This window comes from Cydia fagiglandana, chromosome 1 (assembly GCF_963556715.1).
Source record: "Cydia fagiglandana chromosome 1, ilCydFagi1.1, whole genome shotgun sequence".
NCBI classification, from domain to species: domain Eukaryota; kingdom Metazoa; phylum Arthropoda; class Insecta; order Lepidoptera; family Tortricidae; genus Cydia; species Cydia fagiglandana.
Genome location: NC_085932.1, coordinates 26835298 through 26862305, shown reverse-complemented (window position 1 = coordinate 26862305; position 27008 = coordinate 26835298). Strand labels below are relative to the sequence as shown.

Genomic DNA, 27008 nt, shown 5'->3' with positions numbered 1-27008 from the left:
TCGTAACAATTAAACAACCTGTATAATTGTATATAGAGGCAAATATCGGGTGAATTTTTCGGCTTTGGATGGTGAAGTGAAAAAAGTTTCCTAATCTTGGCTACGCCTCCTAATAAGTTCAACTATAGTACACTTTCGTATTTTTCTCTTGGCGTAGCACGGCAGTACGTAGCAGAAATACAGAATATGCCTTCGATTATAACTATTATAAGATCCAATATGTATCTTACTTACCTTCTAAATTTGCTTTCAGGTATAGCTTAAGCTTTGTGAAGCAGCACCAACATGATGCTACGTTTGTCAACTTTTATTGGTAAGTACTTACCCACTAATTTACTCTTACCTAACAAACCCCAATCTACATAATCAGACTATTAAACACTCGTTGCGAAAGTTTACCACAATGCCATCTTTAACTAATCTGACAATTGACATTGACAGATTCCTTAAAACCAAGCTACTTATGTTATGAATCATAAGATGAAAGTATTCTGTGACTCTAATTCCATTGTTTAAACGCTATTATTATTAAAACAATAGTAGACAGTAAAGTATCTTCAAATAAAACTAATATGTACCTACAAGTTATGATATTTAACTATTATATATTAGATTATTTTTAAGTTAAGTTAATTCCTGAGCTCGGTAGACTAGCCGTTTTTCATCCAGACCAAAGAATGTTTCGTTTTCTATACAACCGAGCCGGGAGTACATATGAGACTTGATATTTGCCTAGGTTATATAAATAATTTAGGATCAAGTTGAACAATTTTCTTTAACGTAGTTTGCTTTTACAATCTAAACCAAGAAAGACTTAGTCTTAGAACCAAGTTTTATATTGCATGTAGTTTAGTTTTATTATTGTTTAGTTTTTATTTCTATGTCCCGATAAAGTCTCTTTACTTTAGAAAGACTTAGTTGACAATTCTTTTACTTGCTTGTAATCACAAATATCAAAACTACAGGATCGACATGAAGTCCCATTGCCTATAGGTTTATAATCAATGTTGGTCAACATACTGCTTATAGCTGTATTGTTGGAATAGCGGTATTAATTACAAGATCAGTTTCAATCATGTCAATCAAGCTTCACGCTTGACCAGATTAATCGCGGCCTACAATTATGTAGGTACTTAGATATGAAAATCCTATGACATATTTTTATTTTTTTAACAAGCAGAAACGTCTGCGAACGATACTATTAAGCTTAGAATAAATTTAAAAGTGGAAAAAAAAAGTGGAGAGCGCTGGAGTATCTATCCAGAGGTCGTTAGTTCAAGTCTCACCCAAGACTGTAATTTTTCCACTTTTAAATTTATCCTATGACATACTCATTGAGTTTTTACGACAAATAATTAAACGGTTGGACATTAACGTAGCCTATTGTCTTGTTGTAGGTACCTACTAAATAACACTAATTTTTCACACGCTCTTGATTTTGAATATTGTGATAGATTACGAGTGTAATGCACAATGTACCTACATACCTACATTAGGGTTAATGTGTAAGTGTTTTGGTCCAGTACTGTAAACTTGCATGTGGCTTAAATAAATGAAATGAAAATGAAAATGAAATGAAATGAACCCGATACGTCTACGCTCGCGAGCAATGAAACGGAATCACTTCACTTTTGTAAAACCTGAAACCAACCTGATGGTCGTATTTGTCTACGTGACAGCGTGATAAAACGGTGTCTGACTCTTTCTATCCCGCAGATAGTAGAAGAGCCGGCCGCAAATTTTCTAACCGACTTGATACCACGATGAAATACACAATGGGAAACCATAAAAGTGATGCTAAGTCCGAATTCGATAGTCTGCCACGGCGGAACTTGCCGAAAGTACGAAAAAGAAGGCCACTTCCGGTGCGAAAAAAGGGGGCTGATTTAACCCATCTGATACCGAAATAATAATTATGGCAGCAGTTGGAAATTTACATGTAGGCACATAAAAGCGAAGTCTGCCAGTATTTTTTTAGCCGGAAGTGCTTGGCAGACGCTCTCAAAGGTGGCCAACGGGACCCCTAATTTAACCCATCTGATACCACCATGAAACCAATTCCAGTCGGTAGGTATGAACCCTCACGTCAGGAATATATAAGTCTGCCAAGGCTTTTCCTGCCGTAACACCATGGCAGACGAGATTATGTAAGCAAGGTCGGCATCGGTTACCCTACACTAACCCATCTGATACCACCATGAAACCAATTCCAGTCAGTAGGTACGAACCCCCATTTTAGGAATATATAAGTCTGCCAAGGTTTTTCCTGCCGAAACACCTTGGCAGACGAGATTATAAGCAAGATGACCATCGGTTACCGTACACTAACCCATCTGATACCGCCATGAAACCAATTCCAGTCGGTAGATATGAACCCTCATTTCAGGAATATATAAGTCTGCCAAGGCTTTTCCTGCCGTAACACCATGGCAGACGAGATTATGTAAGCAAGGTCGGCATCGGTTACCCTACACTAACCCATCTGATACCACCATGAAACCAATTCCAGTCGGTAGGTATGAACCCCCATTTTAGAAATATATAAGTCTGCCAAGGTTTTTCCTGCCGAAACACCTTGGCAGACGAGATTATAAGCAAGATGACCATCGGTTACCGTACACTAACCCATCTGATACCACCATGAAACCAATTCTAGTCGGTAGGTATGAACCCTCATTTCAGGAATTTATAAGTCTGCCAAGGCCTTTCCTGCCGAAACACCTTGACAGACGAGATTATGTAAGCAGCATCCGCATCCGAGGGATCCGTATTTTGGAATTATACAGATTACGGACATTATTAATAGCTGCAGGCTTATTTATTACTTTATGATGATACATATTTGTATATTATTATGTTATTAATAACATATATTTATAATTTATTAAACCTAAACTTAATACATTGGGAATTCATTACCTGCTTACGGCAGTAGTAGGGATTAGTGGGTGAGTTCTGGCTCACTGAGCCAGGCCAACAGTCCCTCCCCCTTTTTTCCCTTGTTGAAGCCCTGCAACCTTGCCTTGAACCCAAACTAATGTCATTGTAGCTCGAATCTAACCTAATCTATTTTTATTGCTTTTAAAATATTTCAATTATCTACTTTTGCAAAGTTAAATGTTGTAATCTCTATTTCGCAAAATATAATTTTAATGTGACTTTAATGTATGTGCAGTTTACTTAGTAATTGGGTTTAAAGATATAAAAACACACATTTTATTTCCTATCCTAAGTATCCTATCCTAAGTTTATTCAAATAATATTCTGAACATATATAGTTATATAGAACATCATTACTTATTCTGTGTACAGTGGAGAAAACGAATGAAATCATGCAATTTGATTTTGCTATTTTTAAATAAAGAGTAACCAAACAGTATTTTCCACAGTTGTTGGTAATGATACCATCTCTTACAATTTCTCTTCATGAACATTTTATGATACCTAACCTTCCAGTTTTCGCCCGAATTAATAAAAAAATTCACCAACACCATTTACACCAACCAAATAGAAAACGGGTCCGTGTCCGAATTCGCGATCTCGAGTCCGGGTCCGCGTCCGGGTCCAGGTTCAGGTAGAAGTCGAATTCAAAATCTTGCTTGTTTTGCCAGTGGGGTAACTTGCTTAACAATCAATTAGAAAAAGACAAGTCGTCGAGAAGTTCCGTTCTGATCACCATCAGCAATACCACTTCTACACCGGTCAAATCTTACAATAAAAAAACAATGCGTGATGTAGTTCTGTATTTTTTGTATATTGTTTATAGTCCTTAGAGGAATGTGAGACTATGTTTTGCAAGCAAAAAAAAGTTGTGCTCTCTGCGTAGTTTGCGAAAAACTGCAAAAATTTCGGACTTTTTTCAGATTTTACAGTTTCATCATAAAACTATGGGTTTTTGGTCAAAACTTGCTATGTAATGTTGAAAGAATATTAAATTTGGAACAATTTAAGTCCATATGGGGGTCCATTATAGTTCTTGAGATATGGGGCTTTAAAAAAAGGGTATTTTTTTCCTTGGAATGAAATTACAAGTTTTTCCTATATTTTAAGACAAATATCGGCACAACCGCTCATGCTATGATATATATGGCAATGAAAGTTATAGCAAATTTAATTACCTTTCATTTAAGTGCTAGAAAAAGTCAGTAAGTCTTACAGTACTGAAGTTATCGTAAAAAAATGAAATTGCTATAATGGGGAAGGCAACTAATGTATTGTTTTAGGCATTATCAAAATCCCTTCAAAAGGCAGTACCATTGTCGAGAACGCAATCTACGATTATCTTTTACCGGTTTTCCCCGATAGCAGTAGAGCGACGTCGGAGATCAACCATTTTTAAAATGCACTCACGCCACTCACCTCTTAAGCACTTCATTCATTCAGTAATGAAATCAAGACACAATCTGTAGTTTGGCTTGTTTCTCGGCTCCATTTTTTGCTTGTAGCCATAGATCCCACGATGCCGATTCCGATTTAACAATTTGTTATGATTTTGAACTTGTTTTCATACGACCGACCTTGACGGTAATAATTATAGTTCACGGCAATTGGCGTGGTGTTGGATAAACACACTGAAAGTCATGTCACTAGTATCTAGCTCGCGCTCGCTTATTGGTGTTCTTGAGTGAACTCTGAGTCGTGGTAATACAAGATCACGATAAAATCCTAAAATTGATACATCAGAATCAGTTACCATTACCCACTCTAGGTATACGTTTGTGTTATAATCCACGGGTCTTAACTGGCAATATCCTGTTGCTACTAGTCTTTACTAGATAGGTGTATAAACTGACAAACCAAATCATTTATAGAAAAAGAACTGAACGAAACACGTAGGAAAGTATAGATAAGTGTGTGTTAACATGATGTGCCAAGCCGGGCGGATCGCATACATTTGTTTCATATCGGTAAGCTTACATACCGGTTTCTTTAGCCCTTGACTCGTATAAGCGATATTAATAATGAACTACAGCATCATGTTGAGTAACTGGCGTGATTGGCGTTGGGCGAGCTTTTATAATTAAAGAGAATATTAATTAAGTTAAGATTAAAAAACCCGTTTTGAACACCCTAAATCCGATAAATTTCCGAATATTTTTAGTTAAATGCCTAATTCTACAATCCGAAAAAAGTTTCACTTGTATCGTGGTTTCATAAAACCACACAATTACTTGTTTTCTATTGATAAATTGACCCATTTACTTTCCAATTATTTTTATTTTTTACTATAAATACATTTATTTTATACAGTAAATACTACTAGTGAAAGAGGTATTGCTAGTTTACAACCCGTGGATTGACAACTCTCTGAGCAGAAGCACCACATTCATTTCAGCCTTAACAACCATTGGAAATGAATTTGTAATTTATTGTGTAAATTCGGTAAACCATTGAAGAAGTTTTGATATACTGGTTACATGACAAGACTGAGTCACATACATGCCCTATAACTAAACGGTTACCTAGAGTGGGTAATGTTAGCTGATTCTGATGAATCATTATGTTACGGTTAGGATATTATCGTGATCTTGTATTACCACGACTCAGAGTTCACTCAAGAACACCAATAAGCGAGCGCGAGCTAGATACTAGTGACATGACTTTCAGTGTGTTTATCCAACACCACGCCAATTGCCGTGAACTATAATTATTACCGTCAAGGTCGGTCGTATGAAAACAAGTTCAAAATCATAACAAATTGTTAAATCGGAATCGGCATCGTGGGATCTATGGCTACAAGCAAAAAATGGAGCCGAGAAACAAGCCAAACTACAGATTGTGTCTTGATTTCATTACTGAATGAATGAAGTGCTTAAGAGGTGAGTGGCGTGAGTGCATTTTAAAAATGGTTGATCTCCGACGTCGCTCTACTGCTATCGGGGAAAACCGGTAAAAGATAATCGTATATTACGTTCTCGACGATGGTACTGCCTTTTGAAGGGATTTTGACAATGCCTTAAACAATACATCAGTTGCCTTCCCCATTATAGCAATTTCATTTTTTTACGATTACTTCAGTACTGTAAGACTTACTGACTTTTTCTAGCACTTACATGAAAGGTAATTAAATTTGCTATAACTTTATTCATTGCAATATATATCATAGCATGAGCGGTTGTGCCGATATTTGTCTTAAAATATAGGAAAAACTTGTAATTTCATTCCAAGGAAAAAAATACCCTTTTTTTAAAGCCCCATATTTCAAGAACTATTTGACATACGGCGCTGTTTATGGGCTTAAATTGTTCCAAATTTAATATACTTTCAACATTACATAGCAAGTTTTGACCAAAAATCCATAGTTTTACAATAAATCTGAAAATTCTGAAAAAAGTCTGAAATTTCTGCAGTTTTTCGCAAATTACACAGAGAGCACAACTTTTTTTTGCTTGCAAAACATAGTCTCACATTCCTCCAAGGACTCCAAACAATATATAAAAAATACAGAACTACATCACGCATTGTTTTTTTAGGAGATTTTTTTGGAAGATTTGACTGGTCTACAATGCCATTCAGACTTGTAGAGTTCCCTCGATTCCTTATGGATCCCATCATTAGAACTTGAGCTTGCCGAAAATGTGACTTAAAAACCTAACGTGCTTAACAAACATAACGAAGAGGACAAATCCCCAAACATGAGCTATGCGTCGTTGAAGAGTTCCATTTTGATCATCATCAGCAGTTTCACTTCATCAAATATCACAATTTTGAATGTAAAAGCTTGGTTTGTTTATAAAAACACCAGTATCACTATATGTTAGGATGGTTCAAAAAACATTTTTTTTCCTAAGGGGCCCTTATTTAGTTTCGTAATTTATCTCAACTACAAGGGGGTGCTTCACCACGTTAAAATTTTGTGTTGTTTGAAACCCAAAAAAATAGAGTATTATTAGAGTATTACTATTATTCAGAATTTTATTTAAATATCTGGTTTCACACTATTTGCACATGTGATGTATAAGTTTTGAAGTAGAAAAACATTTTCTATCAAAATAATATCTTTTAAATCACACTTTCAAATAATGTGAAAACTACTACTTACATAAAAATGTAAAAAATAGTAACTTATTTTTTTTGGATTTCATACAATTTGAAAAATTTCTAAGTGTTTGAGCACCCCCTTGTAGTTAAGATAAGATTACAAACTTGGTGTATTTTGTCAACATAATAAATGTAACAAAATAAGGGGGTGCCGCTTCTTCTAGCTAGAGTTTGAATTTTTCCCATACAAACGTGAACCACCCTACTACTATATGCAGCACAACGTCCGGAGTGGCGCAGGCTGGTGCATGACAAAGTGCGCAATTTCGAGAAGCAACGTAAAGTTGACCTCGACACTAAACGCGATGATCTGAAAGCGCGCCAGCCTGCTTCCATTCACTACCACTATGTGGCTGGTGTTCTCACGTGCCCTCAATGTGCGCGGAGGTTCACCTCCAAGATCGGCTATGTCAGCCATATTCGGGCGCACGAGCGCCGAGCTAACTAGGAGTCGAAGTGGTCGCCATGGTCGAAATCGGCCGGAAGGATCATCATCATCATTTCATTCACCTAGAAGATTTGAAGAGTGCCCTCGATTCCTCATAAATCTCACCATCAGAACTGGGTTTTGACAAAGACGGAACCAATCTGTATGTATATACTTACAAGTTACAACTCAACTATAAAAAGAATTTTCAAAATCGATCCCGAAATGACGGAGATATCAAACATTAAAAAAACCTTAATACCTCCTTTTTAGGGTTCCGTAGCCAAATGGCAAAAAACGGAACTCTTATAGATTCGTCATGTCTGTCTGTGCGTCTGTCCGTCCGTATGTCACAGCCACTTTTTTCCGAAACTATAAGAACTGTTGAAACTTGGTAAGTAGATGTATTCTGTGAAACGCATTAAGATTTTAACACAAAAATAGAAAAAAAAACAATAAATTTTGGGGGTCCCCCATACTTAGAACTGAAACTTAAAATTTCTTTTTCATTAAACCCATACGTGTGGGGTATCTATGGATAGGTCTTCAAAACAAAAATGATATTGAGGTTTGTAATATAATTTTTTTCTACACTGAATAGTTTGCGCGAGAGACACTTCCAAAGTGGTAAATTGTGTGCACTCCCCCCCCCTTCAACTTCTAAAATAAGAGAATGACAAAACTAAAAAATATATATGATGTACATTATCATGCAAACTTCCACCGAAAATTGGTTTGAACGGTAGTTTAGGTAGTTTTTTTTTAATCGTCATAAATCGTAAACCGCAATTTTGTTATGTTACTTGCTGCTACGGAACCCTTCATGGGCGAGTCCGACTCACACTTGGCCGCTTTTTGGGTTTGCTTTATTATTGAAGTGAAAACTTCTTTAGCGGCGCTGAGCACTTTTTAAGGTGGGGAAAAAATGATAAACTTGAGTCGAGACAGCGTAACGCGTAACACGCTGACGTCATGGCTGACGGACAATGTTCATCATCATCATCTCAGCCATAAGACGTCCGCTGCTGAACATAGGCCTCCCCCTTGGACCTCCATTCGTACCGGTTGGAAGCGACCCGCATCCAGCGTCTTCTGGCGGCCTTAACAAGGTCGTCCGTCCATCTTGTGGGTGGACGCCCTACGCTGCGCTTGCTAGTCCGTGGTCTCCACTCGAGCACTTTTCGACCCCATCGGCCATCTTCTCTGCGCGCAATGTGGCCTGCCCATTGCCACTTCAGCTTGCTAATCCGGTGGGCTATGTCGGTAACTTTAGTTCGTCTACGGATCTCCTCATTTCTGATTCGATCACGGAGAGAAACTCCGAGCATAGCCCTCTCCATAGCTCGTTGAGCGACTTTGAATTTTGAGATGAGGCCGATAGTGAAAAACTACGTTTCGGAGCCGTAAGTCATCACTGATAACACACATTGATTAAAGACTTTCGTCTTGAGGCACTGAGGTATGTCGGACAAAAAGACATTACGTAGTTTCCCGAACGCTGCCCTACCGAGTTGGATTCGGCGGTTAACCTCCTTCTCGAAGTTGGACCTACCTAATTGGACTACTTGTCCTAGGTAGATGTACGAGTCAACAACTTCGAGTACCGAGTTCCCAACAGAGACTGGGATGGGCACGACATTGGCATTTGACATAAGTTTCGTCTTGTCCATGTTCATTTTCAAGCCCACCCGTTGTGAAACTCGGTTGAGGTCATCGACCATCATACTGAGTTCCTCCATCGACTTTGCCATGACTACGATATCGTCGGCAAACTAAAGGTGAGTGATGTATTCGCCGTGGATGTTGATGCCAAGTCCTTGCTATTCCAGGTGCTTGAAGGCGTCTTCCATTACGGCAGTATACAGTTTCGGAGAGATAACGTCTCCCTGCCTTACACCTCTTTGCAATAGAATCGCCTTCGCACTCTGCTCCTGACTCGGACCGACATGGTGGCGTAACTATACAAACACTTCAACACTTCGATGTACCGATAGTCAATATTGCATCGCTGAAGAGACTCAAGCAGTTTAGAGGCTAGTTTAGATCTCGTTCAAACCAATTTTCGGTGGAAGTTTGCATGATAATGTACATCATATATATTTTTTAGTTTTGTCATTCTCTTATTTTAGAAATTAAAGGGGGGGGGGGGGTGCACACAATTTACCACTTTGGAAGTGTCTCTCGCGCAAACTATTCAGTTTAGAAAACAATTATATTAGAAACCTCAATATCATTTTTGAAGACCTATCCATAGATACCCCACACGTATGGGTTTCATGAAAAAGAAATTTTAAGTTTCAGTTCTAAGTATGGGGGACCCCCAAAATTTATTGTATTTTTTTCTATTTTTGTGTTAAAATCTTAATGCGGTTCACAGAATACATCTACTTACCAAGTTTAAACAGTTCTTATAGTTTCGGAAAAAAGTGGCTGTGACATACGGACGGACAGACACACAGACAGACAGACAGACATGACGAATCTATAAGAGTTCCGTTTTTTGCCATTTGACTACGAAACCCTAAAAAGGAGGTATTAATTCGGTTTTTTTTTAATGTTTGATATCTCCGTCATTTCGGGATCGATTTTGAAAATTGTTTTTTTAGTTGAGTTGTAACTTGTAAGTATATACATACAGATTGGTTCCGCCTTTGTCAAAACCCAGTTCTGATGGTGAGATTAAGGAGGAATCGAGGGCACTCTTCAAATCTTGTAGGTATACATATAGTAGTAGGGTGGTTCACGTTTGTATGGGAAAAATTCAAACTCTAGCTAGAAGAAGCGGCACCCCCTTATTTTGTTACACTTATTATGTTGACAACCAAGTTTGTAATCTTATATTAACTACAAGGGGGTGCTCAAACACTTAGAAATTTTCAAATTGTATGAAATCCAAAAAAATTAAGTTACTATTTTTTAGATTTTTATGTAAGTAGTAGTTTTCACATTATTTGAAAGTGTGATTTAAAAGATATTATTTTGAAAGAAAATGTTTTTCTACTTAAAAACTTATACATCACATGTGCAAATAGTGTGAAACCAGATATTTAAATAAAATTTTGAATAATATTCTTTTTTTTGGGTTTCAAACAACATACAAAATTTCAACGTGGTGAAGCACCCCCTTGTAGTTGAGATAAATTACGAAACTTGGTGTATTTTATCAACATAATAAGTGTAACTAAATAAGGGGGTGCCCCTTAGGAAAAAAAATGTTTTTTGAACCACCCTAACATATAGTGATACTGGTGTTTTTATAAACAAACCAAGCATTTACATTCAAAATTGTGACATTTGATGTAGTGAAACTGCTGATGATGATCAGAATGGAACTCTTCAACGACGCATAGCTCATGTTTGGGGATTTGTCCTCTTCGTTATGTTTGTTAAGCACGTTAGGTTTTTAAGTCATATTTTCGTCAAGCTCAAGTTCTAATGACGGGATTAGGGCATGCAGTACCGGTCCCGGTACCAAGAATTTCATTTCCCGGTTCTTTGCATGGCCGGAACCGGGATTCCCGGTTCTTCCCGGTTCTCAAGTCATCTTTTGATTACTTTTAAGAAATTGTTTCTCTTAGCGTACAATCTTTATGAATGACTTATTTTCATATAAATGATGCCCAATGGAGCAAAACACGGGGTCACGGTAGATGGGCAGGATATACAGTATGTTGATGAGTACATTTAAGTACTTGGGCCAGATAACCTCCTTTGAAAACAGGCAAACCATAGAGGTCAATAGACGTATTGACAACGCCTGGAAGAGCTCATGACCAGAGTCCATGAAGGCGCTACTGAAGGGTGACCATCCCCTGTGTCTCAAGCGCAAACTCATCGACATGTGTATCCTGCCTATCCTAACCTATGGTGCTCAGACATGGTCATTGACTGAGGCTTTAAAGTCCAAACTCAAGGTTTCCCAACGAGCGATGGAGCGCAGTATACTGGGTGTTCGCAGGACTGATAGAATCAGAAACACGGTTCTGCGCTTCAGAACTCGAGTTTTAGATGTAGGTGTCAAGACCGCTAAGCTTAAGTGGGACTGGGCTGGACATGTCTGCCGCATGCACCCTGAAAGGTGGGCCAAAATGGTTACGGAGTGGGACCCACGGAACACCATAGATGGTGCTGGCCGTAGTGCAGGCAGACCGAAAAGGAGATGGCGGGACGACTTGGACGCATTTTATCCGGATTGGCGGGAAACTACAAAAAACAAGGTCGAGTGGAGGAAACGAGGGGAGGCCTTTGCTTAGCAGTGGGACACTCAACCAGGCTAACAAAAGATACGCGTATACGAAATTAACCGGCACACATTGCCTCCACCTGGGACGAGCCACACGGCCGTAGCGTAGTCGATACAGCACTATATGACGGCACGGCCTGCCTGCACTAATGCCACTAATGCCTACTTTACTGGGTTAGTTTGTCGGTTTATATGGGTCCCCCGTTTCATAGCACCATTATTAAATGTTATATAATGTCCCGAGCTAAAGTACTAAAACATTACTTCTATTGAAATGGGAATAAATACCCTATAATATGATGAGAACCGGGAAGTACCGGTGCCGGGTCTTCAGTACCGGTTCTTTTGACACTATATAATTCCCGGGAATTCCCGGGAATATGAGAACCGGGAATTCCCGGGAGCATGCCCTAGACGGGATACATAAGGAATCGAGGGAACTCTACAAATCTGAATGGCATTGTATAGTGACTCTTGTATTTTCATCAGGCAAACAAGGATTTACATTAAGAACAGTGGCATTTGATGAAGTGGTATTGCTGGTGGTGATCAGAAAGGAACTCCTCGACGACTTGTCTTTTTCTAATTGATTGTTAAGCAAGTTACCCCACTGGCAAAACAAGCAAGATTTTGAATTCGACTTCTACCTGAACCTGGACCCGGACGCGGACCCGGACTCGAGATCGCGAATTCGGGCACGGACCCGTTTTCTATTTGGTTGGTGTAAATGGTGTTGGTGAATTTTTTTATTAATTCGGGCGAAAACTGGAAGGTTAGGTATCATAAAATGTTCATGAAGAGAAATTGTAAGAGATGGTATCATTACCAACAACTGTGGAAAATACTGTTTGGTTACTCTTTATTTAAAAATAGCAAAATCAAATTGCATGATTTCATTCGTTTTCTCCACTGTACATAGAATAAGTAATGATGTTACTATATATGTTCAGAATATTATTTGAATAAACTTAGGATAGGATACTTAGGATAGGAAATAAAATGTGTGTTTTTATATCTTTAAACCCAATTACTAAGTAAACTGCACATACATTAAAGTCAAATTAAAATTCCATTTTGCGAAAAAGAGATTACAACATTTAACTTTGCAAAAGTAGATAATTGAAATATTTTAAAAGCAATAAAAATAGATTAGGTTAGATTCGAGCTACAATGACATTAGTTTGGGTTCAAGGCAAGGTTGCAGGGTCTCAACAAGGGAAAAAAGGGGGAAGGACTGTTGGCCTGGCTCAGTGAGCCAGAACTCACCCACTAATCCCTACTACTGCCGTAAGCAGGTAATGAATTCCCGATGTATTAAGTTTAGGTTTAATAAATTATAAATATATTTTATTAATAACATAATAATATACAAATATGTATCATCATAAAGTAATAAATAAGCCTACAGCTATTAATAATGTCCGTAATCTGTATAATTCCAAAATACGGATCCCTCGGATGCGGATGCTGCTTACATAATCTCGTCTGTCAAGGTGTTTCGGCAGGAAAGGCCTTGGCAGACTTATATATTTCTAAAATGGGGGTTCATACCTACCGACTGGAATTGGTTTCATAGTGGTATCAGATGGGTTAGTGTAGGGTAACCGATGCCGACCTTGCTTACATAATCTCGTCTGCCATGGTGTTACGGCAGGAAAAGCCTTGGCAGACTTATATATTCCTGAAATGAGGGTTCATACCTACCGACTGGAATTGGTTTCATGGCGGTATCAGATGGGTTAGTGTACGGTAACCGATGGTCATCTTGCTTATAATCTCGTCTGCCAAGGTGTTTCGGCAGGAAAAACCTTGGCAGACTTATATATTCCTAAAATGGGGGTTCGTACCTACTGACTGGAATTGGTTTCATGGTGGTATCAGATGGGTTAGTGTAGGGTAACCGATGCCGACCTTGCTTACATAATCTCGTCTGCCAAGGTGTTTCGGCAGGAATAGCCTTGGCAGACTTATATATTCCTGACATGAGGGTTCATACCTACCGACTGGAATTGGTTTCATGGTGGTATCAGATGGGTTAAATTAGGGGTCCCGTTGGCCACCTTTGAGAGCGTCTGCCAAGCACTTCCGGCTAAAAAAATACTGGCAGACTTCGCTTTTATGTGTCTACATGTAAATTTCTAACTGCTGCCATAATTATTATTTCGGTATCAGATGGGTTAAATCAGCCCCCTTTTTTCGCACCGGAAGTGGCCTTCTTTTTCGTACTTTCGGCAAGTTCCGCCGTGGCAGACTATCGAATTCGGACTTAGCATCACTTTTATGGTTTCCCATTGTGTATTTCATCGTGGTATCAAGTCGGTTAGAAAATTTGCGGCCGGCTCTTCTACTAAGAGTTAAAAAGTGACAGTATGTTTTATCACCTGGATAAATGTGGATAAAGCGATCCATAATAGGCTTGCTGGTGTTTTTAATAGGTTTATTTCTCCTAATTTCTTCTGGATATTTTTTGCATGAAAATTAGAAAAGTGACTGAGCGAAGAAACCGAAAATGTGAAATGATTACGTTTCTTGGCTCGCGAGTGTATGTGTGTATGACGTGTAATTACCGGCTAACGCTAATACACTAGGGTACCCCAAAAGTTAAATGTTGCACAGCTAATCAAAATCATGTAACTTCACGTACTTACATAGACAGCGTTTATTACCAGTTTTAACATAATAATACTTTTTGCATTGTATAATGGTGTGCTAGATGAGCATATCCTGGCTAAAATATTAACGGAGAGATTTGCATATGATTTGTATAATTAATCATGTTGCTTCACTGAGACTAATTAGTGTCGACGCAGATCGTTGATCAAAATAACCGTAACCCCAGACACGCCTGTTACTTTCGCATTACATATAATTAGGTAACAGTATTAAAAATAACACATAAATACCAATACCTATATCTTATTTTTTGGTTCACCAAGTAATCGCGACTTTATACACCTTATAAAACAAAGTCCCCCACCGCGTCTGTCTGTGTGTATGTTCGCGATAAACTCGATAACTAGGCACTAAACGGATTTTCAATTTCATGCGGTTTTCTTTATCAATAGAGTGATCTTGAGGAAGGTTTAGGTGTAGGTTGTATAATTTTTTATGGTTTTGTGTAACCTGTGCGCAGCCGGGACGGGTCGCTAATTAAGTCTTAAAGCTAAGCTTAACTCTTAATAATGTTACTGGCCTCTAATTTTTATGACTATTTCATTTTGTCAAATGTTATCGCGACAATACTACAATCAGAGATGTGACTTATTTGAAATACTTGTATTTAAAATGCAAATACAAAATGCAAAATACCTATTTTGTATTTTGTATTTAAATACCTTTTGAAGAAAACTATTTTGTATTTTATTTGAAATAGTTTTTGGGACCTATTTTCTATTTTCAAAATACAAAATACTTTATAGTAGGTAGTAGGTAAGTAGTGTAGGTAGGAGTTACAATCTCTTCTGATGTTACAATCCTGGCAACTCTGTCATTCTTTTAACATGGAACTGTTGAATCTGTTTAGTAACGTCGCACATGACCACAAGCGTAGCGAGTGGTTAAAAAAGTGGAATCTTGAGTGTTGGGAGGGTTTCAAGGCACGAGAGGAGAACAAACTTTTCTGCCCTGGTGAAACACAAACGAGACGTTTTTATCACACTAACGAGAGGCATTATACTAGCTGTGAAACATTACAAATTAATGCTTTAAAAGTTGGCCCATAAAAACCATCATCCATACCTAAATCCTACCGGTTAATATGAGCAAACAACTAGAAATTTACACTTTAGATAGAGGATTGATTTCAAAGAATAAAGAGAGTCTTTTCAACTTGGAAATTCCGAGTAATACTTTTTAATTCAGACTAGGTATTCACTACTCAGAGTACCTTATATCGAAAAGTATTTGTATTTTAAAAAAGTATTTTGAAAATACCTATTTCGTATTTTGTATTTAAATACAAATTCAAAAAATATTTTGTATTTTGCATTTGAAATAGTATTATCAAGGAAGTATTTGTATTTTGTATTTAAATACTTTTCATAAAGTATTTTTCGCATCTCTGACTACAATACTATGTTACAATATGGTTACAATACACTACAATGTCATTTTATTACTCGTGAGACATATGTTATCTTTATGATTTGTACCTAATTATTTTATTTCTATTCTTAATAACCTACTGCTTGCTGTCTCACTAATAAGTAATGTTTGACATCATTATTAATCATAACTTATTTACTTATAGGCTATTTATATTGAGCTAGGTATCTTAGGTTAAACGAAATAGTTCTTCAAAAGTTATTTTTTAAGCCACAACCCACACCCTTACAAGCGGGGTAAATTTTTTCAGTACTTGAGACTCAAACAAGAAAAAATGATATATGTCTGTAGGTACCCGGGTCATTATCTTTTATTGTATTGTCTACAGAACTGACCTTCTTCTGAAATGTGTCAAATGGGTCAACTATTTGCTTTATCTTTTCGGTGTTCAAGTAAATTTTAAAGAGAAAAGTAAACAAAATGAATTGATTTCCTTATGGTCGGAACATGCGAGGACGGGAAAGCAATATCAATTATGTGAGCACACGAATCATGTCAATAATCTTGTCAATATTACCCTTAATGACAGGGTCAAAGAGCGACCACACAGTAACTTACGCATGACACGTGACTGTTGCATTCTCCGAATTGAATGAATTTTCATTTAAAGTTTTTTTTCATAAAATTATGTACACTGATTTAGATTAAGAGGAAAGGGGATGACGTCACGTGACCGCTTCTGTATACAAACGTAGTCTCCATTTTACACTCTAGATATTAACAATATACAAATATTTTTACGCATTTTGATGTTTAATTAAAACTTGATATGGAATTTGTGTTTCGCTCCTAACTTTTGAGGGAAATTGGAACTTCATTTGTGCGGTGAAGCGGTCCACTATCATCTTAATAAAGCTCAGTATTACTTATTCTGGCTCAGTGTAAGAGGTCTTCAGTACCTTGTGTTACAAGTTACATAAAAAAATCGTTCTAAGCAACAACATTAGATTGACGTATAATCCCGTCCGAATGAAATAATTTGGCAGTTTAATGCCGTGGGTGTTTGCATTCTCAGAACTGTCGCTTTCTCAAACCAATTATGAGACACGTCGGTAAAGTGCTAAGCAATACTTTTTAATTAAATGTATTTTTTTGTTAGAAAACCATTTGCTGGGACGATTAAATTTGTCTTGATTACAATGCTAAGATTGTACGCGTAATTTGATTCATTATTATTGGAGATAAAAATTATGGAGTGAGACAAGATCTAGGGCCAACACTGTACCTATACCTATTAACGTAGATATTATAGTTTGACCTATAATTAATACCGCTCAGTACAAGGCCCCTACGCTTTCTGTTATCTTTGACGGCGCAGCAACTAGTATAATTTCTCTCTCCTTGCTATTTTAAAAATGCCATGTGTCAAAAAAGGACAACCATACTGTTGACAAGGTGAACTTCAAATCAAGTGTTGCCTTTTTTGATGCATCCAGGCTGTGTATGTGTGCGTAAAAACATGTATGTGTGCTCTTTTAGGGATGATAGATAGATAGATAGATGCTAATGAATAACAAATATATTAGAATATAATAAAATATTTCAATTATTGCGGAACACATATCTTAGTAGGTATTTATGTATTTTAATTAAATATCTGAACTTTCCCTTTGTTCCCTGCTGGGGCGTGACGATAAAATTGTGATCTGATAACCACAATAAAGAATAAAAGCGTTATTGTTCATTTTAGATATCGGCAAACCTTTGAAGTAAAATTAAAATTGTAAGAAATGTCGATAGTTTATCGATATGACTTTATCGACATGGCTACAGCAAGGTGGTGTTAAATTGTTAATCGTAACACTAAACAAAAGTGGCAACAGTGACAGCTTGCTTTGACACCGTCTCTATTATATTATAAAGTCTATGGCTCATTAATACAGTATAACCCATGCAAGCGTGCAAATGCGGTTTTGTTGTAAATAAGTCCTTGAGCTTTTATGTTACAGTAGAATAATAGATTGAAGTTAAACTTGCAATACAGCGGGAAGCGTGATAAATAAATAATATAAATAAACATTCTTTGTTTCTTATAATTTTGGCTTAGGCAAAGTTGTACTGTAATTTATTTCACGAAATAAATAATCTAATCTAATCTAATCATTGTGTTTCGAACATATTTTGCAGGGAAGTTAAATTAATTCGTAGACGTAATCAATATTTTCTTCAGCACGTAGGGTGTTGGTACTATACCTTCCATGCGGTTTGACAAAAGGCCACTGCTGGCTCTCTTATAAAAGTCAGCCAGCTAAAATACAGGTTCTATCTAGGATTATGTTCAGGGTGGGTACATAAATATGTATAAGCAGCAGTTTTATATTAGTATTACACATCTTGGCTACCGTATGGAATCTGGCCTACAGCCTGCGGGCCACACATCACCCACCGTTACGATTACCAACACTCCTGCATCTCGCAATGCCGCCGCGCCGCCTAAACACAAAAAGGCTTATATTAATAGAAGACGTGTACTAACAAAAACATTCTTATTTGACAATTTGTAGATCTTATTTAGGTAATCACGACTTGTTCACGCATAGTTAGTTTACTGCATTGAACGGTGGTATGGAAAAAACCGGGCAAGTGCGAGTCGGACTCGCGCACGAAGGGTTCCGTACCATAATGCAAAAAAAAAACAAAAAAAAGCAAAAAAATAAAACGGTCAACCATCCAAGTACTGACCATTCCCGACGTTGCTTAACTTTGGTCAAAAATCACGTTTGTTGTATGGGAGCCCCATTTAAATCTTTATTTTATTCTGTTTTTAGTATTTGTTGTTATAGCGGCAACAGAAATACATAATCTGTGAAAATTTCAACTGTCTAGCTATCACGGATCGTGAGATACAGCCTGGTGACAGACGGACGGGCGGACGGACGGACGGACGGACAGCGAAGTCTTAGTAATAGGGTCCCGTTTTACCCTTTGGGTACGGAACCCTAAAAAGACTGTAAAGTTCGTAGAGTGAGAAATGCACCGAGTTTGATTCAACTTTACTATAAATGCATTATTTCCTTGAGACGCCATGTATGATCCATGCTTAGTAACCCTACCCATAAAATCAGACCAAATATAAATATAAATCATTGAACTAGTAATAGGTAAATCGGTACTGTAAGAAAAGAAAAATATTTCTATGCACTTTAGAATACAATGCTAAGCATTATCTTAAATCTTTAAATGCTTGGTAGAAGTTTAAAGCAAATAAGTAGGTATATCTTCATATAATCAACGGCTCATTGCTTCGACAATGATGCATTTTAGGTTAAGTATTAGTACTAGAAGATTACGGTATTAGAATTATGTGCTTAAAGCCGGTTGCACCGTATGTAATAAAGAAAAACGTGCATAGTTAGTATAAGTATATCGCAAAATTATTATACATAATATAATTACACCATTAATGTGTGATGTATTAACTTTAACTACATTGGGAAAAAATACTGCACCTAAAAACAATTGTTTGACTAGAGCTGAACAATGCATGCGTGTAATTTATCTTATCTTATTAGGTATCGTTTTAATGTTCTATTGAAGATAAGTTCTATGTTTAATAGATTTGACTTACTCCCATAATAAATAAATCTAGTCTAAAATAGCTGGAGAGTTTTTCTCATATATGTATTAAGTATGTACCTACCCTTTATTTACCTGCCGCTATTCGATTTAGGTAGGTATTAGGTAGTAGTTTTTCGGTAACCCAATATGAAGTCGAGATCCACTTACTAGGTGTATTATACTTATAATGGAAGATCACACTCATACTAGTTTTCCTGAGCCTTCTCCGCAAGATGGGAATTATAGGCAAGAAACGCTACGTCAATATTATTAACCCGTAGTGCAACGGTTGCGACCGCGGCGTCTCATTGCTGATTATATACGAGCGCCGTGCGATGGGCAATCCGAAACTGATTAATGAATATAGTTTTGCGACCTCAATAACCAACGATAAGTATCTGGTAAGCGTGCAACTCATCTTGGGAACGCTGCCTGAAAAGTACGAAAGATGTATGATTTCTGAGAAATGTATTTTTACTGAAAGAGAGAAATGTTGAATTAAATCAGTCCTTCTGAATATCTAGTAATTTATCAAACAGAAAATAAAGAAACTTCAAATAAAAACATACAAGGTATACCTAATCAATAAATGAAGTAGGTCAGGCTCAAACCTCCATTATCCTCAGTCATCAGAAATTTGCTATTGAGAATAAAATCGATTTTAAATGAGAGTTTATATTGTCAAGCCATATTTACGGAGCCATTTGAAATGCTTTTTTTCTGCTAAAAACAATGATTTACAAACACCTAAGACTTTTCCTTCTGATTGATGATATATTTTCTCTAAAGGAATCTAATCAGTGGGTGATGTATAGTATAATTTAACCCGGTGACTTCGGTTACATGGGTGTCGCATGGCATAGTTTCCATAAAGATTCCGACATCCAAAGTTTTCCACATTATCTGTCGTAGATTAATTGAAATCCATATACATAGGTTTACGGAAGAGCATAAATTATATGACCTATGTGTATGTGTAACTTTTGGTTCATATAACTACCTTTCTATTATATATCTTATTTAAGCAGACAGCTCTAAAGTGTGATAAGGCCTGATTCGAAACAAATTTGACAAATTCAGAGTGATTTTTCTTGGATATTTTCTAGCTTACTTTATATATACACTACGACATTATAATTATCAGAATCACAAAATTATTATACCAAAAAAATTTTTTTTTATCAATTCTAAGATGATCAAAAAAATCAAATAAACGCCGCCGTCTTTTTAATTAGGCGCCAAATTGCTGTCAAAAACTTGATAAGTATGGAAGAAACTTGCACATAACTAATTTCCAACATAACCTGTTACCTAATATTATACCAATACTGAAAGGTAATTTCATTGCAATATCCATGAAACAATGAGGATCTAGACATATCTTCAAATATCTGGCGTATCAGGAATTTCGTCGATGTGGTGTCAGTTACCGGGCATTGGTTACTTTTCGACAGAGAAATCGACACCAACATCACTAAAAGAAACGGTTCGCAGCTTTAGTTTAATAATGCGGATTTCCAATATTACTTTGATAATATTTGGAGATGATCCACGATGTTTATGAGGCAATCAGCATGCTTAAGCCAGTACCCTCGAAATCGGACCAAAAAACTTGATTCAACAAAGTCCCACAGTATTGACCTATTGAACGGTATGGAGTGGAGTGTCCAAGGAATTAGTTCGTTAAAACAACAAAAACTACAGGGCGTCCCACGGCGATGCCACATGGAGGGAAAGTACCTTAAATATCATAGATAGCATATTTTGCTGAAAGAAGACTTCATTTTATTTTTAAAACTTAGTAAAGTTGCATTCATACTTTTTTAATTTATTTTGAAAAAAAATGTATGGAAAAAAATTTTCGCGTCATTGGAGGAAAAGTACCTTAATTATTGTAAATGAACATCTTACTGAAAGAAGACATTATTTCGTTTTAAAAAAACAAGTTGAATTGCATTTTAAATAATTTCATGGTTAAACCGGGAATCGAACCCGCTACACGAGAAAAAAAAAATACCTTGTACCAAAAAAATAATTCTCACATTGAAGCCTTTCGATCGGTATGACAAAGCTAACTACAAGGTATTTTTTTTCTCGTGTAGCGGGTTCGATTCCCGGTTTAACCATGAAATTATTTAAAATGCAATTCAACTTGCTTTTTTAAATCGAAATAATGTCTTCTTTCAGTAAGATGTTCATTTACAATTATTGAGGTACTTTTCCTCCAATGACGCGATAATTTTTTTCCATACATATTTTTTCAAAAAAAATTAAAAAAGTATGAATGCAATTTAACTAAGTTTTAAAAATAAAATGAAGTCTTCTTTCAGCAAAATATGCTATCTATGATATTTAAGGTACTTTCCCTCCATGTGGCATCGCCGTGGGACGCCCTGTATATGCAATATAATATTTCAAAATAAACATTGTTCTTGATAGGACTCAAACTAAGAAACTGTCAAAAAACACTGTCGGATGTATGATGGAGGGCATACAACAAAACTAACGACAGGAGCGGGAAGAAATGGAAAATGATGAATTTACTTATAAATAACAATTTTTAAACAAATTTTCAATAAATTATGGAAAAACAAATCTTGATTCAGCTAGCTTCAGTACCATTAATAGGGTTTTCAATTTGGCAGATTGAATTCGAATCAGGCCTTAGTTATGTAAGCAAATTAAAATTAGAATTTATTTGGCAATCTTACGTGCAAAATACTGCACGTAAGGTACCTGTACCAAAAAAGGCCCGGTTCTTAAGCTTGCCTATTTTTAAAAACTTCATACTTTTAATATAAGTGGTAATGGGTTCAAATTTGGCCTCCATGTTCGCTATTACTATAGACAATACTGCAAATGCAATAGGTACCCTCTGTAGTGCAAGTACCTTTGATTTAGTTATAGGTAAATTATACTATTACAAGGTATCTTTGGGTTTCAAGTTTCCAACTTTTAACAAAAGGTAGGTACGATACGACAGTTATCTCAAAATGTCAGAACAGTCCCAATAATTCGTTTTCACTTGATTGTTTTAAAGGTCACCGTACAATGTCCAGTTAGTCATTAGGACCAATTTGGAGTTTAGGAACGAATACAACATTAAGAATACATTTAGACTTTTGGATCGTGAATCGATTATTATCAGCGATGGGAAATAGGTACTTCTGTAGAGACCGTAGATCTTTATACTTACTTACTTACTGCTGTGGCGCAACGATCCGAAGTGGATCTTGGCCTCCGACACCAAAGACCACTAAACTAACTAACTTTTTTATAACTAAAATTATATTATCCTTGTAATCAGGCACAAAACTACGTTATGCTAAAGTAAATTATTCTTTAACAATAAAGAGGTTGTGTAGAATTGTACAATACTCTAATAATTGGTAAAGGAAGTAAGCCCTTCATTAAAATTAGCAACGCCTTATTATAAAATCATATTCACAGATAATGTCGGGATATTATTCTTTAAAATAATGAAACATCATTTCCGTCATTGTAACCTTCAGAGTTCAGAGACATAGTCTCAGACAGACATCCGAGTGCTTGCTATCCCAGTCTTATATGTCGAGTCTTATATCCCAGTCTTATGTATGTGTTATATGTCGTATTTAAACTTAGTCTTTGTCACGGTGTTGTCAATAGAAGTGTCATCTATTGGGCAATTTGGGCATTAGCATGTCGAGCACTAGGTTTACCTTACCTGAACCTGTTGTCACTACACCTTATAAAAAATACTTAAAGTAAGGTAGATGTACCAGTGCTCGACGCTGCACTAGTATTCGACATGGGCACTTTATGTCAAAGTGACAAGGATTAAATTTGAACGGCGCAGATTTTTCTGTATTCAAATCTAATCCTTGTCACTTTGACATAAAGTGCCCATGTCGAATACTAGTGCAGCGTCGAGCACTAGTACTTCTACCTTACCTTTATTTAGAGGAATGAATAGTATTCGAAGCTTACTTTGCTTACGAGTTTTTAGGACCTAAGTATCTAAGGTGGTATCCAGTACATGTCAATTGTCAATAGAGGAGACAGGAGGGTGTCATCTATTGGGCATTAGCATGTCGAACACTAGTACCACCAAATTATCTGCTAGATTATTCCGTGTGTATGGGTTCCTTTAGCCATATTCCCTAATAATGTTTGTTGTTATTCTACTAAATCATAAAGCTAAACATTTAATCACCCAATTATGTACAATTCCGCACAATTTACAAGCAGGCTTCATCCTCGTGACCAATTGAGCAGCAGCAAATAACATGACGCTCAGCACTTCTGCATTGCCAAGTTTCATAATAATTTGTACTGCACATGATCAGTCCCTATACATACAGTACCTAAACTTGATGTTTGGACGTTGTCTTGGGTTTGGACCTTGGGTTCCTAATTTTAATGAAATTGGAACGTAATATGCAAACGACTTAATCCAATTAAAAGAAAAACATGCGGTTTTGAATAGCCATGTCGCAATTTTATGTAGATAGGAGTCAAAGTTACGGTTTTGTACCTACTTTTTTATTTGAAATTCCCTCTTTATTTATGTTGTGTATCCTAAGAACACTGTACGCACTGTGTAGGTAGTAGGTATTACCTATTGGTTGAAAGAAAATCTTACATCTCTGATATAGTATACAGATAATCATTGAGATAGAGGCATGTGATGCCTAATTAAAACGCATATATTACGTGAATCTCATCAGACTATTATTCCCAGTCCTATCGCATTTCCCATTGCACACCATTTACAAAATCTAACTTACACAACAATGACATAAAGTGTAGCGGCAGAACGTCTTCGCACGTTATCAAGGTATGTCTTCAAACCAAACCCCTGCCGCTCCCAACCGCAGCTACCAATTAAAACTGCTCTTTATATCCTGATGAATAAAGATGTAGGAAATCAGGTCTGGTTAGGTGCCAACTGCACATTTAAGCTTGCGGTGTTTGAAGTCTGGCTTCCTAGTTTCGTTGTACTATTTCGTGACGATTCAGCACGAGACGCCTTCAGCGTAATAAATTAAAATGGTGTATGTTTATTTAATTCGAAATATACTTAAGCCTTTTATTATATACGCGGTTTTGGCGTGGCGGCGGTTTGGTTTGTTTCTAACGTGGAACGTTTCCCCATACTATCTGAAATAGATAAACTGAGTTTTTCCTTAACATCTGGTCTTTCAAAAATATGCACCATTCTCGATCATTTCAGGAAAGTAAATTAAGTAAAGTCAATAAAGCAAACTCCACAAATCTTGAAATCTTGCAAAATCCTCTTAGAACCTAATGAATAGTTAGGTCATACTCGTACAGTCCTACTATTACAAGTATCATCTTTCAAAGATCTACTCCAATGATTCAAGTCACTTTATTAATTTTAATGATTTTACAAACCGGCATTCTAGGCGTTAAGAAACTAAATAACATATCTCCTGTGCCCTGAGCTAGAATCATTACAGTTTGCCGAACCAAAACCACCTTTAGATCTTCCAGATAGAAATCATAAAAGTTGTTAAAGATTCACACTTAAGTTATATTTCGTCACCGGCAAGATTGTAAGAAATCGGTGAAAATGACTACCTTTGCACGTTCGTCGAACGATCTTAATATTGCATTGGAACTTTTAGATAATTGACTATCTCGATATCGATCATTATATTTCTCAACTCGTCCCCGTGTTGTATGGGTGTTAATGTAAAAGAACATTTAAAATATGGTGTTAGTATTCTGGCTTTGACCTCGACCCAATGTGCGAACTATGTTGACTGTAACCACCTATAACAGTGAAAAAACAATGCAAAACGACCAACGATGACCCTTTCACAATGGTGAGATAGTAAAACAATTAATGACGCTTACGTAAAATTTAATATACGTATAGGCGGTTTAATTGTTCAAAATGATATAAACAATGGAGCCGTGAAGTGTAAACAATACTTGAACAACATTTTTATAGCGTATTGAATATTGAAGAATATATTTAATCGCCCCTTGATATGATGTCTTCTGATTTTATGAAGGATTCAGACATTCTAAGTTGTCGTTTCCATAACACTTAAGTAAGTTCTAATGAACTCTAAAGTCCAAAATGGTTTTAAGTGCCAAAAGGATACCATATCACCGCATTGCTCCAAAATACTCTAAACCAAAAATTGGCTTCATAAGTGTCCTTTGTTTTCACTCGTGTCAATTTTACCTGCGGCTGCTATTCAAAATGTTTTAATGTTAATTTAGTGATAACTTACCTATATATACATCGTAATATCATGTAGGTACGGATTATTATATACAGGGTGAGTCGTCGTACTAAATGTATGGGAGGGTTTGAAGTTAATGTTTGGGAGATTTCTGCTTTTATTTAAAAAAAGTTATTCATGTAATTTTACTCATTGGGTAACGCACTTTCGACACCAATTTGAAGTTTTCTGATATCTGTTATATTTACGGAATTATAGCCTGGCTACACTTAACGATTACACCCTGTAGGTACCTGCAATGAAGGAAGAGACCCTTAGATAATTATTGTAATAACGCACTTAGTGGCTTGCGGTAATGAAGATCTGTGTAAGACACGCGAGGAGGTCAATTTGACAAATTGTTCCTCGCCAAGGGCATGTCAAAACCGTTCAGACTCATTCCTCTTAAATATTATAATAATTACGGCATGAATGTGCTGCGAGTGTATGATCAATTGATCCAAGTTATTATAAAATAAAAATTACAAAAAACATCATAAGATAACGATGTCATATTTCAATAGAAATGTGAGGTTGCCAAATTGTGTCAATTCATTCATGGACAGATTTTAGTTGGCTTCAGCGGTTTTGAATGGATTTGCGTAGTGATTTGTCATTATCGTAATATTGCACAACTGCCAATGTTAAGAAAACGCAGTCATTTAGTTTAGCACATCGCTCCCAGCTTCGCATAAACGCATTATTGCCAAAATGCCATCTAACCGCACTCAGCACGGACTCTAGTTTAATTTTCTTCTATTTTGAATAAACCGTCATTAGTAATTTATCATTATCACGACATTGCACAACCGCCAATGTCAAGTTTCCCAAGCTGCAGGGAACGAGGCAATCAACGATCGCTCCCAGCTTCGCACTAAATTGCTGTCACGTGAGGCCGATCCGAATTGCAAACTAAACACCGTTTATCTGGCTGCATCTATATTGCACTACAATAAACTTAAAATTGGTTAGTGACCCTAATTGCAAAGCTTACTGAATTCGAGTTTTGGTACGCGTATACCTAAGTATGTAAGTGTAACTTCAATGTCTTCACCTAGTTCCCATAGTAAGTAGGTACCTACAAGACAAGTTTTGGTTAGTTTGTTGGGATGGCAGAGGTATGGGATAGTTTGGGTCGATGTATGTTGATTGTCCCAAAATATTTTTCTCCTATTTAAAAATTAACAACAATAAAGATTCTAGAAGCTAGTTTTTCTGAAAGGCACCTATTTTATTTCGCGATATTTAATGTACATAAGTATAATAAATCATTTATTTACATATATAGTAGTGGACCCTATAATGGACGTGGAACCAGTAATGGGACAAAAAACTACAATTTCTCTAAAATAAGTATCTAAAAGTAGTTTATAAACACTAGATATATTTTTATCAT

At 36.5% G+C, this 27008-nt stretch overlaps 1 protein-coding gene across 1 annotated transcript in view; it reads left to right on the top strand.

The window, feature by feature from the left end:
* The window catches only part of LOC134668696 (basic salivary proline-rich protein 1-like), a 42140-nt gene that overhangs the window by 8499 nt on the left and 6633 nt on the right, over nt 1-27008 (top strand). The window contains exon 2 of the mRNA XM_063526137.1: nt 254-313. Coding sequence (XP_063382207.1) covers nt 286-313 — 28 coding nt within the window. The 5' untranslated portion in view covers nt 254-285. The remainder of the gene's footprint in view (nt 1-253; nt 314-27008) is intronic.